Raw genomic sequence first — 16,090 nt, 5'->3', positions numbered from 1 at the left:
TAGCATCTTCAAGGGCTGTTGAAACGAGGGAACGTCATTCTTGATCTTATGCTAAATGTTTCAGGGTCAAATTATCGCTTGTCCACACAACCCACAGCGCACTTGCTGATTTAAAAACAATGAAATAGACAGGTCTGGTACTATCCTGCAAGTCGTGTGGTCTGAAAGAAACTGAGGCCATCTACTTCATGAAAACTTTCACTATACTCTCTCAGAAAAAAAGGACAAAGCTGTCACTATGGCAGTACAAAAGTTAAAAGGTACATATTTACATCTAAATTGTACACATTAGCACCTTAAAGGGTTAGTTCACCCAAAAATGAAAATTCTGTCATTAATTACTCACCCTCATGTCGTTCCAAATCCGTAAGACCTTTGTTCATCTTCGGAACACAAATTAAGATATTTTTGATGAATTCTGAGAGCTTTCTGACCCTGCACAGACAGCAATGTAACTACCACGTTCAAGGCCCAGAAAGGTAGTAAGGACATAGTTAAAGTAGTCCATGTGACATCAGTGGCTCAACCTTAATTTTATGAAGCTACAAGAATAGTTTTTGTGATAAAAAAAACCCCAAACATAACGACTTTAATCAACAATTTCTTCTCTTCCATGTCAGTCGCCATGTTCGACAGGCGTTCACGAGAATACCACACGTGTGAACGAAGGTCTACTATGGTTAAACTATGTTTTTTCTACAAAAAAAAAAAACACAAACAAACGTGGTTATTATAGTTAAACCATAGTAACCACAAATTAACTATGATTTTGCTGCACTAACCATAGTTTAATAATGGTGTTTGTAGTTAATCGGTGGTTATACAAATGGTAACGAAAAAAACTACACTGTTAATAAAATAAAACCATGGTTAATTTTTGTAAGGGTAAAGTGTACATATTTGTATCTGAAGTGTACATATTAGTAGCCTACCCTTTAAAATGGCACCGCGCCAGTGAGTTTTGTACCTTTTTTCTGAGATTGTGGCACTAAAAAACGAAGCTAGAGCTACAATTTCTTTGCGTCGATGAAAATCTCACTGATGAATATAACAGAATGAAACAGAAGGCATTTGGTTGTTCTGCTTGCTTTAGATGTATTTGGGTTCCTGCATAGAAACCCTTAGTCTGCAACTTAGAGGCTCATATGCTGTCTTGCTATTAATACTCCAAGCAATTTTCTGAAAAATTAAATTAATTTGGCAATTAGGTGTTGCATGGCAGCGGTTAAAAAGGGTAATTTCGCCTTCACTTTCTCTCTAACGTTACCTGTGTTTTCTGCCAGGAGACTGTGTGTTTAAGTTCCACGCGTATGGCATCTGTGTGTCTAACCGGATCTAAAAGGAAACACTGCAGACAGCTCAGGAGTCCAGGTTTGGGAGAAAAATGTTGGAGAGGCTCTCAAAGGGAAAGCAACATAGACGAAAGATGAATCAGTGCGCGCGCGCTATCTGTCGGTGAACTTCGGAATGACATAAAACAGTAAAAAGAACAGGTTTGAATAGGTTTCAGATTTTGTTATATTTTCCCTTTAAAAAATGTGTGCTTATTTGCTAATTATTTAAACGATTACATGTATGCTTAAAATAGTGTACATATATAAATATATCTAAATAAAATATAAAAGATATAATAAAATAAGTTGAAAATAAAATAAAATAAAATACTTAGGTTACACTTTATTTTAAGGTGCCATAGTTGCAATGTAATTGCGCAAGTACTGAGTACAAAGTGTACTTATAGGGTTAGGGTTAACTATTATTACTACAAGTACATGTAACATATAATTGTGACACTGTGAAATAAAGTGTTACCAATATTTATTTACCTTCGGGAAAAAAATAACTGTATGTTAGCCTATATATTGTAAATTAATTCATAAAACTATGTATTTATAATCCATCAATTAAATTAAATAAAAATTAATTATATTATATTATTAAATATATATTTAAAATATTATATTAATAAATATAATATCTAAATAAAATATTTTAGAAAATGTTAAACTCATTTTAAAATAAAAAAGTAAATATTAATTTAAACGATTTAAAACAAATAATCGTATGTTATCAATTAATTTATAATAACGTGTATTTATAAGTAATTAATTCAAATTAATAAATTGAATTAAAATTAATTAATTAATTTATCAAGTTATCAGTCAAAACGTTTCGATTTACTGGTAGGATAATTTGTGTCTGTTCCATATATGTTAGCTACACTCTACTCTACTCTATTTAACCCAGCATTTTTTAGAGTGTAGGTATAAAAATCAAAGTACAGTTCACTCAAGGTTTTTTTTATTTTTTTATTTTTTTTTACTTTATTTGAGTTTATCTGAGTAACATGTTTTTTTCTGTCTTACATTTCACATGCGTTTTACATTCAAATGTCATTGGCACCACAGCATACATTTTTTTCATACAGTTTCTCAGGTCTTCCAGGTGATAATAGATTTTCCAGAAAACCTTCATTAAGTATGTAAAATGTTTCAAACAATCTTTCCCAAGATAACAACAACTTAACCTTTTTCCAGTTACTCCCTTGGATACAAATTCCACTCTAATAAATGTGTAGTAAAAAATTAAAAAATGTTGTGCATTTCCCTATGATCCATTAACATTTTTGTAATGCCAAATATGAAATGCATATTACAATCCCCTTACAACATCTGTTGTAGTAACTAGAAGAATACAGATATAGATTCTAGATAATTCAACAGTGTTTGGTCCTTAAGAAGAAACTTTTAAGATCAGAATCTCTCTGCCTACTTTACCACCTCCATCTCCACACGGCAAAACTAAAACATCTTACTGAACAGAGCAAAAAAAAATGAAGAAATTATAGATATAGATAGATTTTAATACCCCAGATGTTCATATAGGATAGCTTTGATTGGGTATAGCAAGGGTTACAGTATGTTACATGACCTTTGCCCTCTGCTCTGTGTGGCCTAACATCAAACAGGCACCACTAGTGCATAGTTTCCGCACCTGCCTTCATAAAGGCCACATAAAGCATCTAGAGGTGAAAAGACACTAACATGATGAACCTAACACACTCCCAGAAGCAAACAGACACTGGACCCATTAAAGTTTGTTTGATGTAACCAAAAAAAATATCCAAATCTAGTGCACATTTTGTCATTTAGATGTTCCTGAATTATTTATCTTCCTTCTAACAATAACCAATTTGCTAATTGTTCCGAATGGGCTACCAAGGTCCAGTGCTGCCACACACTGAGGTATAAATACTAGTTGGTAAGATTAACCGAGAGCGGTGACCAGCAATATGGGGTTCACTGATGTTTACGTGAAGCTATAAATGATCAGACAAGATTGTTACAAAGCCAACGGGCCCTGTTTACTTCTCCTGTCATACTCAACTCGCGTCCCCTGCTGGTCAGGCTCAGGCTTTTTGCGACAGCTCTCATTCAGCTTGTTGGACGGGACGTCACTGTCAGGTCTCCCTGATGTGGTTGTCCTCCTTCAGGCCCTGTCAGCGTCAGGAGGCTGGAAGAGCCCCCTCACAGTGTCAGAGGCCTGCTACATGCCCGTTGCTGTCGCCAAAGAGCTGTCGTCAGTGTCAGCATCAGCTGGTGGCTGGAGCATCTGCCCCCTGCTGTCAGCTGTACTGAACTTTTCACCTAGTGTGCTTAGCTCAAGGCCGTTTCATGATTGGTGGCTCAACGGCTGCCTGAACAAAGTCAACCTGGGCCAGGATCTGCTGACCCACATCAACCTGTTGTTGGCCGTGGTGGTGATGGTGGTGATGATGATGATGATGCCTGTGCCTCTCCACGCCGTCGGGGTGATGCCCTTCATGACCATGTCCATGATGACCGTGATGTTCGTGATGGTGATGCTGTTCTCCCTCTGTTGGTGTATTCTCATCTGTGGATTTCTTGCACTGTTCAAGTTGCAGTGAACTCTGTAACGACCAGAGGAAAGGGCAAATTGAAGGTTTTATTTTTAAAAGATGCCATAGAAGAACCTGTTTGGGTCCTCCAAAGAACCTTTCAGTGAACAGTTCTTAGAAGACCATTTGTGACCATGGACCACAAAACCAGTCATAAGGGTCAATTTGTTGAAATTGAGATTTATACATAATCTGAAAGCTGAATAAATAAGCTTTCCATTGATGTATGGTTTGTTAGGATAGGACAATATTTGGCTTAGATACAACTATTTGAAAATCTGGAACCCGAGGGTGCAAAAAAAATCAAAATATTGAGAAAATCACCTTTAAGGCTGTTCAAATGAAGTTCTTAGCAATGCATATTACTAATCAAAAATTACGTTTTAATATATTTACTGTAGGAAATTTACAAAATATCTTCATTTCCTAATGATTTTTGGCATAAAAGAAAAATCTAAAATTTTGATCTATACAATGTATTGTTAGCTATTGCTACAAATATACCCGTGCTACTTATAACTGGTTTTGTGGTCCAGGGTCACATTTTTTTTCTTAGTGGAAGAGCATTTTATTAATCTGAAGAACCTTTTTCCAATATAAAGAACTTTTTGTGCAATGGAAAGGTTCCAAGGATGTGAAAGGTTCTTCATGGAGCCGTAAAGAAAGAACCTTTTTTTAACATGCTTTTATTCTTATGTATAGAATGCATAAAATATATTATAAAAACCAAAGCCTAAGAAAAACATGTATATTAGTTTAAACATTAAAAGTAAATTTTGAAGTTTTTTGTTGTTGTTTTAGGCTATATGCCCATTAAAGGTGGGGTAAGCGATTTTTCAAAAATGCTTTAGAAAACTGATTGGGGCCGAGTAGCAAAACAAACTTGTAGCCAATCAGCAGTAAGGGGCGTGTCTACTCATAATGTGGAGGAGAGAGCATTCAGTGCACAGCACAACACTGGACGCGACAAAGCGACCGTTGAAAATCATTTGAAATTTGTGTCAATACGTCATAAATAGAACACAGCAGCAGTTTTCTGTCGGGGATTTGTCATGTCGTGCTGCACCGCGCCGCATCCAGTGTAGACCATAGATATGTATATATATCTATGGTGTAGACAGCATCACTGATTATAATGAGTTCTATAGTATTTTGTCGCACCTCACCACTCGCATCCGGTGTAGACACAGTGTAACATTGGTTTTGCTTTGTTTCACATAATTAATCGTTGCCTGGGTTGCCTACGTATGTGTGGAGCGGAGCTATCAAAATAGGGACAAGACCCTTTTGGGGTAGGGGCGTGTTTGTTTTGGTGATTTCAAATGTATGCATTCATGTATAAAACATTTACCAAGAAATAACAAATAAATTAACAATATGAATACGAATATCTGCAATAAAGAACAACAGAATTAAAAGTGTTTATACATATTCTGAATTTGTTTTTCTGAACGAAGCCGATTAAAAAAACTTTTTTTAAGAGATTATGTAGGCTATTTATTTGGTAGGGCGCCACCTAGAAGGAAAATGAGCTATTGTAACGTCCCTTCCCTGCGCATTTTGCATTCGCTTGCAGACATTCAAATCTACCGCTTTAAGGACAGACGCGCGAAATTGATTATGGGTTTCTTTAGCCCCGCCTTCTTCTCCTTATATGGTGCAGAGCGCTCTTACGTAAACAAACAGACGTCATCATGTGCGCGTCAGATTCAGATGGATAGAGGAAGATTTTGAGAGAATAAAATAATAGTACACATATTATATGGACTTCTTTTATGGTACCTTTATGTGCTTTTTGGATCTTGACAGTTTATCTATAGAATATCATTCTCAGCACCACATTGTTTATTAACATGAGGGTGAGTAAATGAAAATAATGGAGAGAAAAAAGGATTTTTATTCTGCTCATATTTAACTGATGTTGAGCTTACAGAAAGCATATTATATTCTATGTATTTTACATACTATATTTATAATAACTGCTGTTTTACCTCAATGCTGCATTCTCCACAAATACCATCACAATAAGTAAGTCTTATGGCCTCCTCCACATGTGGGTGGCTCAGGTTGGTGTAGGGAAGAGACAGATGGTAAGTGAGTCGACCACACCTGGTAGAAAAAGGTGTTTAGTGGAATATTATTATTAAAGTAATATAGTGATCGTGTTCATTAGGTGAATTGAACTGGATGAGTGGTGAGCCGAACCTGTCATAGACCAAGATGTCGTCCTTCTCAGCATTTACTGCCTGCCAGACATCCGGCTGACTGAGGTCTTGGGCGTAGAGGGTGATATTCATCAGTCTTTCTTTGAGCAAGTGGTGCAGCTGCTGGGACCCTTCGTCTCGGTCGTTTACCACCATGTAGTTTATATTTATATAACCTTGGTTCTCTAACTTCAGGAGCAAATCATTGAGCCTTGAAGAACATTCAACAAGTTGGATTAGATAAATACGCCATGTGTGAACAGTACAAAGAGAGCACTATCAAGAATGCGACCAGATAAGGGTTTGAAAAACAAGGTCTCATCAAAGTTTTGCTGTTTGAAATTATTAGTATAAAGTAAAAAGTCTGCACTCACTTCGATGCTTGCTCCAAGCAGAACAATCAGCTGGCCTGGAGGTAAGCCACCACTGTCACATGTCCAAGAGTGTTCTTCGTGGGCTCCTCCTCTCCGATCTTCCACACAGGAGGAAGTTTGCAGCGGGCTCCATCTGTTTCGCTCTCTGCACTGCAGCCCGCCAGCAGGCAGAGAGCCAGGGTAAGGCTGAGTGCCTTCCACATGACTCCAAACAACAGACCCACCAACCTAAACACAAAGACCAACAGTTTGTCTCATATCCATAAAAAACAGAAGACATTTGAATTGTAAAATGCTGATACAATTCCAACCTGACAATCAACAAAAAACTTTTATATGTATTTTTGTGTATTTTACTATTTTATTTATTGTTACATTAAATGTCACAGCTATATAAAATATATAGTGATATATAATATACTTATACTATATATATATATATATATATATATATAATGTATATATTTTATATACAACAGCTATATAAAATATGTAATGATAAAACATTTTGTAGTATTTTGTATGTATATTTTATTTTTTATTTATTATTATATTCAAATGTCACAGCTATATAAACTATACTGATATATAATATACTAATAAAATACTGATATTTAATTCAATTAATTTTTATAGCATGTTTCACAATATATATTGTTCTAAAGAAGCTTTACAGGAAACAAGAAAAAATGGTGTAAAATAAGAGGGAAACTCTGCAGGGGAATAGTCCCTTTTGACACATATCGAAATTACTGTCCATTCAGCAGTTATATAACTATATTGTTCTTGTATTAGTCATATAATAATCATGTACCTGTAATTATGGTAATTAACCCTGATTTAGTGATCAAAGTCAATGAAGCAAGTTTAGGACAAGGTCCATAGTCCATCCAGATACTACTGAAGGACATTGTAAATTTTGTGTTGTCAGAGCCAAATTAATATGCAAACTAGTTTTAAATAATGCATTAATACCTAGGCTACATTAAACTTAAAGTATATTTGAATAATTAAAAAATTAACAAGTAATGCAAAGAAGATGTTTTACAGAACGGCTGGGAAAAAAAAAGAAATGTAAAAAAAATATTATATCTAAATATATATATATATATTATGTAACTTACTTGTTTTACTTGAGAGTCTTCAGCAGCGATACTTTCTGAGCTGGTTCTAGACAAAAACAACCCGCTCCCACACGGCTCCTCCTAGTTATACTCCTCTTGTTTTTCCTGACTGAAAGCGGGGCAAAGGTCCCTCTGTCCCTGTTTCAAAAACATTAATAGCTCACACGTATTCACCCCAAGAGTTACACGCATCAGCAGTAAATGTCTGTAACCTCCATAATGTGTTTTGAGTGGACAAGCCAAAGCTTGAGCGGGGGAAAAAAGAATGTCTAAGTGGATTAGTATTGGTATGTGTCACTGCCAAAGTCTGTTTTTTATTTTCTTTTTCTTTTTTTTCCTTTCTAACTTTTTCATTTCTTCACACATGTCTCTTTCATTAAAAAAAAGAATAACTGATAGCAAAGTTACACTTGTTTTTGCCAAAAAAAATGTCCAGAGAGTAAACAGTTAACGAACACTGCATTCCAGACTTCTGTTTCCCTAATGGCTGAAGGGGGGAGGGGGGGGAACCATGCATTTTATTTGCATGGTTCTCTTAACATCCTGTAATTTTTGTTTGTGCAGCAGTGCACAGCTGGGTTAGTGTCAGCACTTTTCCTGCTGAGATGAAACTTTGAAACTTCCTGTCTTTTTGCTGAACTTTGCTGAACACCCTGTTTTTAAAATTATGTAAGACATTTTCAAGACAAGACAAGTGTTTAAAACTTACATAAACATCCAAAACCCTTTTATAAACATTCAAAGACAGTCTCAAGACGTCTTATGTTTTATGATTTATCAGTTAATGTTCATTATCAGATCTCATGATCTGGAGGACAGTTTGACCTCCTAGTGATGCATTTTAGATGCAGTTAACACACATTTTACTGATTACTGTTAGTTAATAGTTAACTTGAAGAAGGTGTTATGAAATCATTTATTAGATAAACTGATTCTCATAAATCTTGACAATACATTTGTCTATTCTTAGTAAAGAATAAACTGTATATCCAAGTCAATGGATAGTGCAACAACTGGACATTAAATCAATAGCATCTTCAGGAGTTGTCTAATCTATTTGATTTTAGCTTTTTTTCTCAAGTTTTGACAATCATTTTTAGATTAGCCTAATGTTTAACTAGCAAGCCTGCTAATGCCTCTGCCACTTCCAAAGTCCCGCAAGTCTGTGGCAGGCAGCAACAACCGCGGCCGTGGAAAGTGGCAGCTATGCATAGCGGAGCATAGCAAATTACTGTAGGCTATAATGTTTTTCAAATGTAGCCTTTACAGTTCAAACATTACCCTGAGATGTAGACGGATTTTCGCGGCTGGTGTTTATGAATAAAGCTTTAGCCTACATAATGTTTATTGAGTTTGGTCATTTAAAAACTGTTTTAATGCATTAAGCCACGTTTAACGTTTTCCTTCGGAGAAAACGCTTATTAACGCGTAATTAAACATGTTGCGTTCTAATTCTGGACTCACTTGCTTGTCTGTATGCTTTATTAATAATGTGTTTACTGAATTTGGTCTATTTAGCAAGGATGCATTAAATTGATAAAAAGTGGCATTTATAATTTAATTTGTAAAATTATAAATGCTGTTAATTTGAATTTATTTATTTATGTATTGAATTAATTTGTTGAACACAAAAGAAGATATTTTGAAGATTGCTGGTAATCAAACAGTTGGTGGTTGCCATTGACTTCCATAGGAAAAGAAATACAATGGAAGTCAATGGCAACCACCAACTGTTTGATTACCAGCAATCTTCAAAATATCTTCTTTTGTGTTCAACATAAGAAAGCAACTCATACAGGTTTGGAACGACATGAGGGTGAGTAAATGATGACAGAATTTTCATTTTTGGGTGAACTATCCCTTTAAGCATTTTAGAATGTCCCCCGGTGGTTGTGTGTGTGTATGGCAGATAGTTTTATATGGAACTCGGGAGGAAATCGGTGTATACCGAATTTGGCCATACTTTTACACCGTCTTCTTCCATTAAGCCTATGGGAGGATAACAGTTTAGCTTGTAGCGTTCATTCTCATCTGCTTTCCTGTACCTAGTAACCTGTACTTTATTAATACATTGTAATAATAAATATACCGAGTTTGGGCTTTTTAATTTATACCACTGTCTTATGCCGAGTTCACACTGCACGATTTTAGCCCGACTTTTCACTCGCCGACAGGTTTTGCGAAATCGCCGACAAATGCCCGACATCGGAGGCAAATCGGTGCTCGTTCACGCGAGTGACAATCACGCAGTGTGAATGATCAAAGACGCAATCTGAGGGAATCACCGACACGTTGGCGACGCCGGCAAAATATTTGGCATGCTAAATATCTGGAGCAGTCTGCGATTCACAATCACGCTGTGTGAAATGAGCTCTGACCGGCGATTCTTCCTATTGTGAAGTCATGCAGTGTGAAACCCCTTGTCACCGATCCATCGTGCAATGTGAACACAGCAGCAACTGAATGCTACCCCAGATAGTCACGCAGTGTGAAAACAACGGCGATCCGACGAGTTTGAAAATCGTGCAGTGTGAACTCGGCACAAGTCCATTGAGCCACGTATTTTTTTTAGGTTTTCAGTGGGGCACAAAACACTTAACGTGCAATTTACCGCAATTTGCTTTCATGGTCTGGGCTATCCTGCTTGTCTGTAAATAGTAGCCTATATGTTTATTATTAATAAGGTGTGTCCTCCAGTGTCACTGTTTTAGTAGGATACATTAAGCCACGTTACGGACCAGACAGAGCTGTCGGCGATTCTTCCTATTGTGAAGTCATGCAGTGTGAAACCCCTTGTCACCGATCCATCGTGCAATGTGAACACAGCAGCAACTGAATGCTACCCCAGATAGTCACGCAGTGTGAAAACAACGGCGATCCGACGAGTTTGAAAATCGTGCAGTGTGAACTCGGCACAAGTCCATTGAGCCACGTATTTTTTTTAGGTTTTCAGTGGGGCACAAAACACTTAACGTGCAATTTACCGCAATTTGCTTTCATGGTCTGGGCTATCCTGCTTGTCTGTAAATAGTAGCCTATATGTTTATTATTAATAAGGTGTGTCCTCCAGTGTCACTGTTTTAGTAGGATACATTAAGCCACGTTAAGCGTTTGTGAACAGTCTGCGGCCACCACCCCCACCCACACACAGCCCACAGCCCACAGCCCACAGCGCAAATTGAAAGATAAAAAAATTGAAAAATAGAAAATTGTTTAGATTTTTATTAAAATTATAATTTCTTCAGTCACAATTTAATAAACTGAAAAAAGGAGAGAAAATGGCAATTATTAATTTATGAAGTAACTGAATAAAATGAATGTTTGGTTTAGTTTTTTCATTTTTGCATTTGCACCATATGGTCTGAAAATTGAATTGTGAAGCGTTACACGGACCCATTAAACGCTACACTCTTTAAAAAAATAAAGATTCCAAAAGTGGGTTTTTACAGTGATGCCACGAAGAACCATTTTTAGTTCTCAGTGAACAAAATTTTAATCTAAAGAACCTTTTTCCACTATAAAGATTCTTTTGTGGAATGGAAACGTTCCATGGATGTTAAAGATTCTCAACAATGCCAATAAGAACCGTTAGTTTTAAGAGTGTACTGTATCTCAGTTGTGCCTCAGGAGGGCAGTGGAGAGCTTTGTCTGTCAATGAATAACGCACGTTTCGGTTGTGAGAGAAGCAAAAAACATTTTATGATGTCACATTTCAGCTTAATTTCAAATATCCTTAGTGAAAAATGTAATTACTTCTGTGAAAGGTCTTATGAAACATGAATATATAGCTAGAATTAATTCTTTTTCTCTCTAATTGATCAAACTAAATATTTTCTTTTGATTTTATAAAATGTAAGTTTTTTTCTAATGTTTGGATTTTTTCACCAATGTGTTTTTGAACAAAAGTAACATTGGATCAGGTTTATTAAAACCTAAAACCATTAAAAAAACGTTTCTTAAAATAATAATAAATAATTTATTTTATCTTATCTAAAATAACTAAAACTTAAATAAAAATTGAGAACTAGCCTATAGAGACGTTTAAGAAAAATGAATAAAAATGACAAGACAATAAGATAAAGAAAACATTTAAAATGAAATGTAAATATTAAAATTTAAAATGAAATATAAACATTAAAATTAATTAAAAATGTGAACAAAAACTATAGGCTAATAATATATCAATGAATTGTATGTACAAGACTTCCATAAAATGCTTTACTAATGGGTAATTTTTAAATACATTTTTATTTAAATATTTTAACCCAAATCAGGTTGCCAACCAAAAATTAACTTCTTGGACTTATTTACCTTTTCCATACTTTTTTTTAATGTAGCTATTTATTAAGGACATATAACGCTTACAGGGGATACATAGGCCTCCAGCACAAATATTAGGCTATTTAAAAGAACAATAGACCTATATGACTTGACGCAAAGCAGTAAAGTATAATACACAACCAGAATACAAAACACAGTAATAATCTACTAAAATAATTAAGCCAAAACAAATGTACATTTTCCATACTTGAAGATAACGGGATCTTTGGGCACCGTCGCCCTGGTTACCACCACCTGTCTGCCTCGCGCGATAAAACTCTTCCGCAGGGTCTTATGGGAACTCGAGGCCAGAACAGGAGCGACCGCCCTTTTCCGACGAGCGGAGGAAAAAACAGCACATTGATCGCTTCAGGCCTCAAACGCGTATAAACAACCGCACTAAACATCAAAGCGTCACCCGGGGTAAGTTCTCGGGAGCGTTAGACACCCGGCATCACTCATTATTTAGCCGAAAGGGAATCTGTCAGATTAAAAGAGCATTTTAATGCGCGATTTGATGACGTAACGACAATGGTCCAGAAAACAAATGGCGAATGCGTTAGCGGCCACAGGCCCAGCGTGCGAGTAACATGAAGCTGACTGGCACACAGTGCTGCTTTTGCTGTTTGTATATTTCTTTAGGACCTCCATACGGTTGGACTGTTGAAGTACGTGGCTTTTGCAGCACTTTGACCCGATGGGTGTAAAGCAGTCCGTCTTGCGTAGAGAAGCTCCCTGTAGAAATGCGTGCTTATTCGGCATGCTGCTTAGATATGCCTGCCGCTCTATGGATCTGTTGGCATAGGGGCCAATACAAAGTATGTGCCTAATTTATCTTAAAGCATTGTCTGTGTTAATTGACACACGCCTGTGAAAGATTGTAGACGAATTGTTTGGCTTTCGTAATGCATTTAACATTTTAATATTGTAGCTGTCTACCCACTTACAAAATCTGGGGTGTGTTTCCCAAAAGCTTCGTTAGCTAACTATGGTCGTTCCATAGTTCCATTGAACTATTTCTAACGACGGGACTTGCGACCATGGTTATTTTTGGGAAACGCACCCCTGAACAATTGTAACTGCTTTTTGGTACTAAAAAGTCAATGTATCTTCACTTTTCTATTATATAGGGTGACCATACGTGCCATTTTCCCAGGACGCGTCCTGGCCAGGATTTGTTTTGGCTTTGTTTTCCTGTTTTCCCCTACTATTATTTATTTATATATATATATATATATATATATATAATGCTGTCATGTTTTTATTGTCTGTTTGTTTCTCCATAGTACTTGCATGTGCAGGGAAAGGGCTGAACCATGTCTGTTGATGGAGATGTTGACTATGGGCATGAGTTTCCAGCCCATTACAAAGTGATGCTTGACAAACTGAATGAGCAGCGTCAGCTGGATCAGTTCACAGACATCACTCTTATTGTGGATGGTGAGGTTTCCAGTGTTTGTACCTGCTAATCTAATACCTTTCGAAATTATGCAAAATATGATACAGTTGAATAAACAGGTGCCGATGATTGTGGTTACTTTAACAGGGCATCAGTTTAGGGCCCACAAAGCTGTTCTGGCTGCCTGCAGTCAGTTTTTCCACAAATTCTTTCAGGACTTCACTCAAGAGCCTCTAGTGGAAATTGAAGGTACCCAACTATACATGCAACTCTGTGGAACCAAAAACTGTTAACCCAAGCGACTTAAGACTGGTTTTGTGGTCCAGGGTCACATATTACAATGTAGCCTGTTTTTCCTGGACAATGACTAATCTTAATCAGCAACTCTATCTAAACTGGAAGCACTTGTTTGCAACACAGTTAGTAGACTTTGGGTTTGGTAATTTACACATAGAAGCCCAGATTGACAAAGAAGTGGGAGGGGGGGGATAATACCAATGTCACTGAATTATTGCTATGTATTTGTTTTAAATAATATTGAATTACACTTTATTTTAAGGTGTCATTGTTACAGTGTAATTATACATTTAAGTACTGAGTAATATTAATTAACTACATATACTCACTATATGGTTAGGATTAGGGTTTGGCTTAAGGTTACTTGCATGTAATTATACATAGTTTATTGTTATTATAATAGTAAGTACATGTAACATGTATAACGAGGACACCTTAAAATAAAGTGTTACCTAATATTGTTTATTGCCCAAAGCGAATAATGGAAAGTTGGCTTTTTAAAGAAATCTACATCTCTTCAGGTCCAATTGGACCTGAAATCAAATTTGTTTAAAATTACCAGAGACCCAATCAGACCTGAACCATGTCTTTGCCGCTAATCATAATTTTTAGCCTGACCCCTTTGAGTCAGACCTCAGGTTTTTGTATCCAAGTTGACAGCAGTTATTTCTACCAGTTGACACATTTCTGCTATTGCATTTTATGTTCTCCCAGCCCTAATAGTAGTAAGTAAAAATGACTCCAAATAATGTATGCTCAATAATAATCTTTACTACAATATTTTTGTTGCAATGAACAGGTGTTAGCAACACAGCCTTCCATCACCTAATGGAGTTCACTTATACAGCTACATTAGCTGTGAATGGTGAGGAAGAAGTCAGTGATGTCTGGAGAGCTGCAGAGTACCTTCAAATGCAGGAGGCGATCAAAGCCTTGAACAACAGGTTGCTCACTATTGTACATTTTCTTTTGCTTGATTTTATCCTGAAGTTGATTTTTAACTATTATGTTTCTTCTACGTAGAAGGAATGGTACAGCCTCAGTGAACTCCTCCCAAGCCTTGGCTGGAAAGAGCAAGGCTAAAAAAAGGAAAATCGCAGAGTCCTCCAATGTGATCACTGAGACTCTTCCTTCAGTGGAGACCGAATCTGTTGAGATCGAAGTGGAGGTTGGCGAGGAACATATTGAGGTGGAGGAAAGTGGCCTGGTGGAAGTAGTGGATGCTGCTAGGAGTTCAACCGAACCCTCATCGGATGACTCTGCATTGGCCTTATTGGCCGACATCACCAGCAAGTACCAGCAGGGAGAGCAGACACTCCATGTGATGAAAAAGGAAGTAGATGATTCGGTAGTCGTGCCAGAAGAGGCTGTGATTGCCTCCAAGACCCTGGAGAATATTGAAGTGGTGGAGGTTCAGATCTCTCAGCTGGACAACCTTTTCCGTTGTGACAAGTGCGACCGCTGCTTCAAACTCTACTACCACCTCAAACAGCACATGAAGACTCACACCGCTACACCAGATAGGGGCTTTGTCTGCAGGCACTGCAGTAAAACATATGCCCGGGAAGGAGCCCTTAAACAGCACTTGAATAATTACCATTTTGATGCGGAGGAACAGTCCCAACGACAGAAAAAGAAAGTGCATGTTTGCGAGTACTGTGAAAAGCAGTTTGATCATTTTGGACACTTCAAAGAGCATTTAAGAAAGCACACAGGTGAGAGATTATGAGGTCAAATGCATTTTAAGAAATGTATTCAAATGTAATCTCTAAAAAAGCTTCTAATTTATTCACGTATGTGTAGGTGAGAAACCCTTTGAGTGCCCGGAGTGCCATGAACGTTTTGCCAGGAACAGTACGCTGAAGTGCCACATGTCAGCATGTCAAAATGGCGCTGGAGCCAAAAAAGGGAGAAAGAAGCTGTATGAATGCCAGGTTGGTTTTAGCCAGTAAAATATTATGCAAACATGCATTTTTACTATGCTAAACCTTCTGAAAAACTCACTAAAAGGGCTAAAGAAAATCAAATTGCTATTTTTCTGATAAATGTGATTTTGTGCTTTTTAAGATACAATATATCGCATTCAATTTCTCAATTAATTCATTTTAGTGTAACTTCATTTTTACTAAAACTGAAGTAAAAAAAAAAAAACTAGACTAGAGAAACATAAGATTGCTAAAACGTTAATTAAAATTAAAATGGAAATGGAAAATATCAATTTGATGATAATAGTATTTATAAAAAATATTAAATATTAAATAAGAAATAATACCATTGTAATATTACATTGCAAAATAACAAATTGAGTATTTAAGAAAAATATAATAATGTTATATTTGAGAGTAGAACTGTAAAATTAATACATGTATATATTTATTATGTATATATGTATATACGTGTGTGTGTGTGTGTGTATGTGTGCGCACAGCTTTCCCTCACACAAATGTGTATGT

The 16,090-nt window shown here is 36.5% G+C and overlaps 1 protein-coding gene and 1 pseudogene across 2 annotated transcripts in view; one reads left to right on the top strand and one right to left on the bottom strand.

The window, feature by feature from the left end:
- Positions 1-2,751: 2,751 nt before the first annotated feature.
- LOC107724901 (selenoprotein Pa-like) lies at positions 2,752-7,716 on the bottom strand (annotated as a pseudogene).
- Positions 7,717-12,250: 4,534 nt separating this feature from the next.
- Positions 12,251-16,090, top strand: part of LOC107724914 (zinc finger protein 131-like) — an 8,790-nt gene continuing 4,950 nt past the window's right edge. Inside the window, exons 1-6 of one of the 2 annotated variants that reach the window (XM_016534015.1) lie at positions 12,251-12,364; positions 13,228-13,381; positions 13,488-13,589; positions 14,437-14,581; positions 14,661-15,352; positions 15,441-15,571. In XM_016534015.1, the coding sequence (XP_016389501.1) occupies positions 13,258-13,381; positions 13,488-13,589; positions 14,437-14,581; positions 14,661-15,352; positions 15,441-15,571 (1,194 nt within the window). In that variant the 5' untranslated portion in view covers positions 12,251-12,364; positions 13,228-13,257. Of the gene's footprint in view, positions 12,365-12,390; positions 12,760-13,227; positions 13,382-13,487; positions 13,590-14,436; positions 14,582-14,660; positions 15,353-15,440; positions 15,572-16,090 lie in introns of those variants that run through there. The other variant, XM_016534016.1, reaches the window with a different exon arrangement.

Source organism: Sinocyclocheilus rhinocerous, unplaced genomic scaffold, assembly GCF_001515625.1.
Source record: "Sinocyclocheilus rhinocerous isolate Xijiao unplaced genomic scaffold, SAMN03320098_v1.1 scaffold515, whole genome shotgun sequence".
Classification (NCBI taxonomy): domain Eukaryota; kingdom Metazoa; phylum Chordata; class Actinopteri; order Cypriniformes; family Cyprinidae; genus Sinocyclocheilus; species Sinocyclocheilus rhinocerous.
Note: the sequence above shows the minus strand (reverse complement) of the source record. Positions and strands in the feature narration are given on the sequence as shown.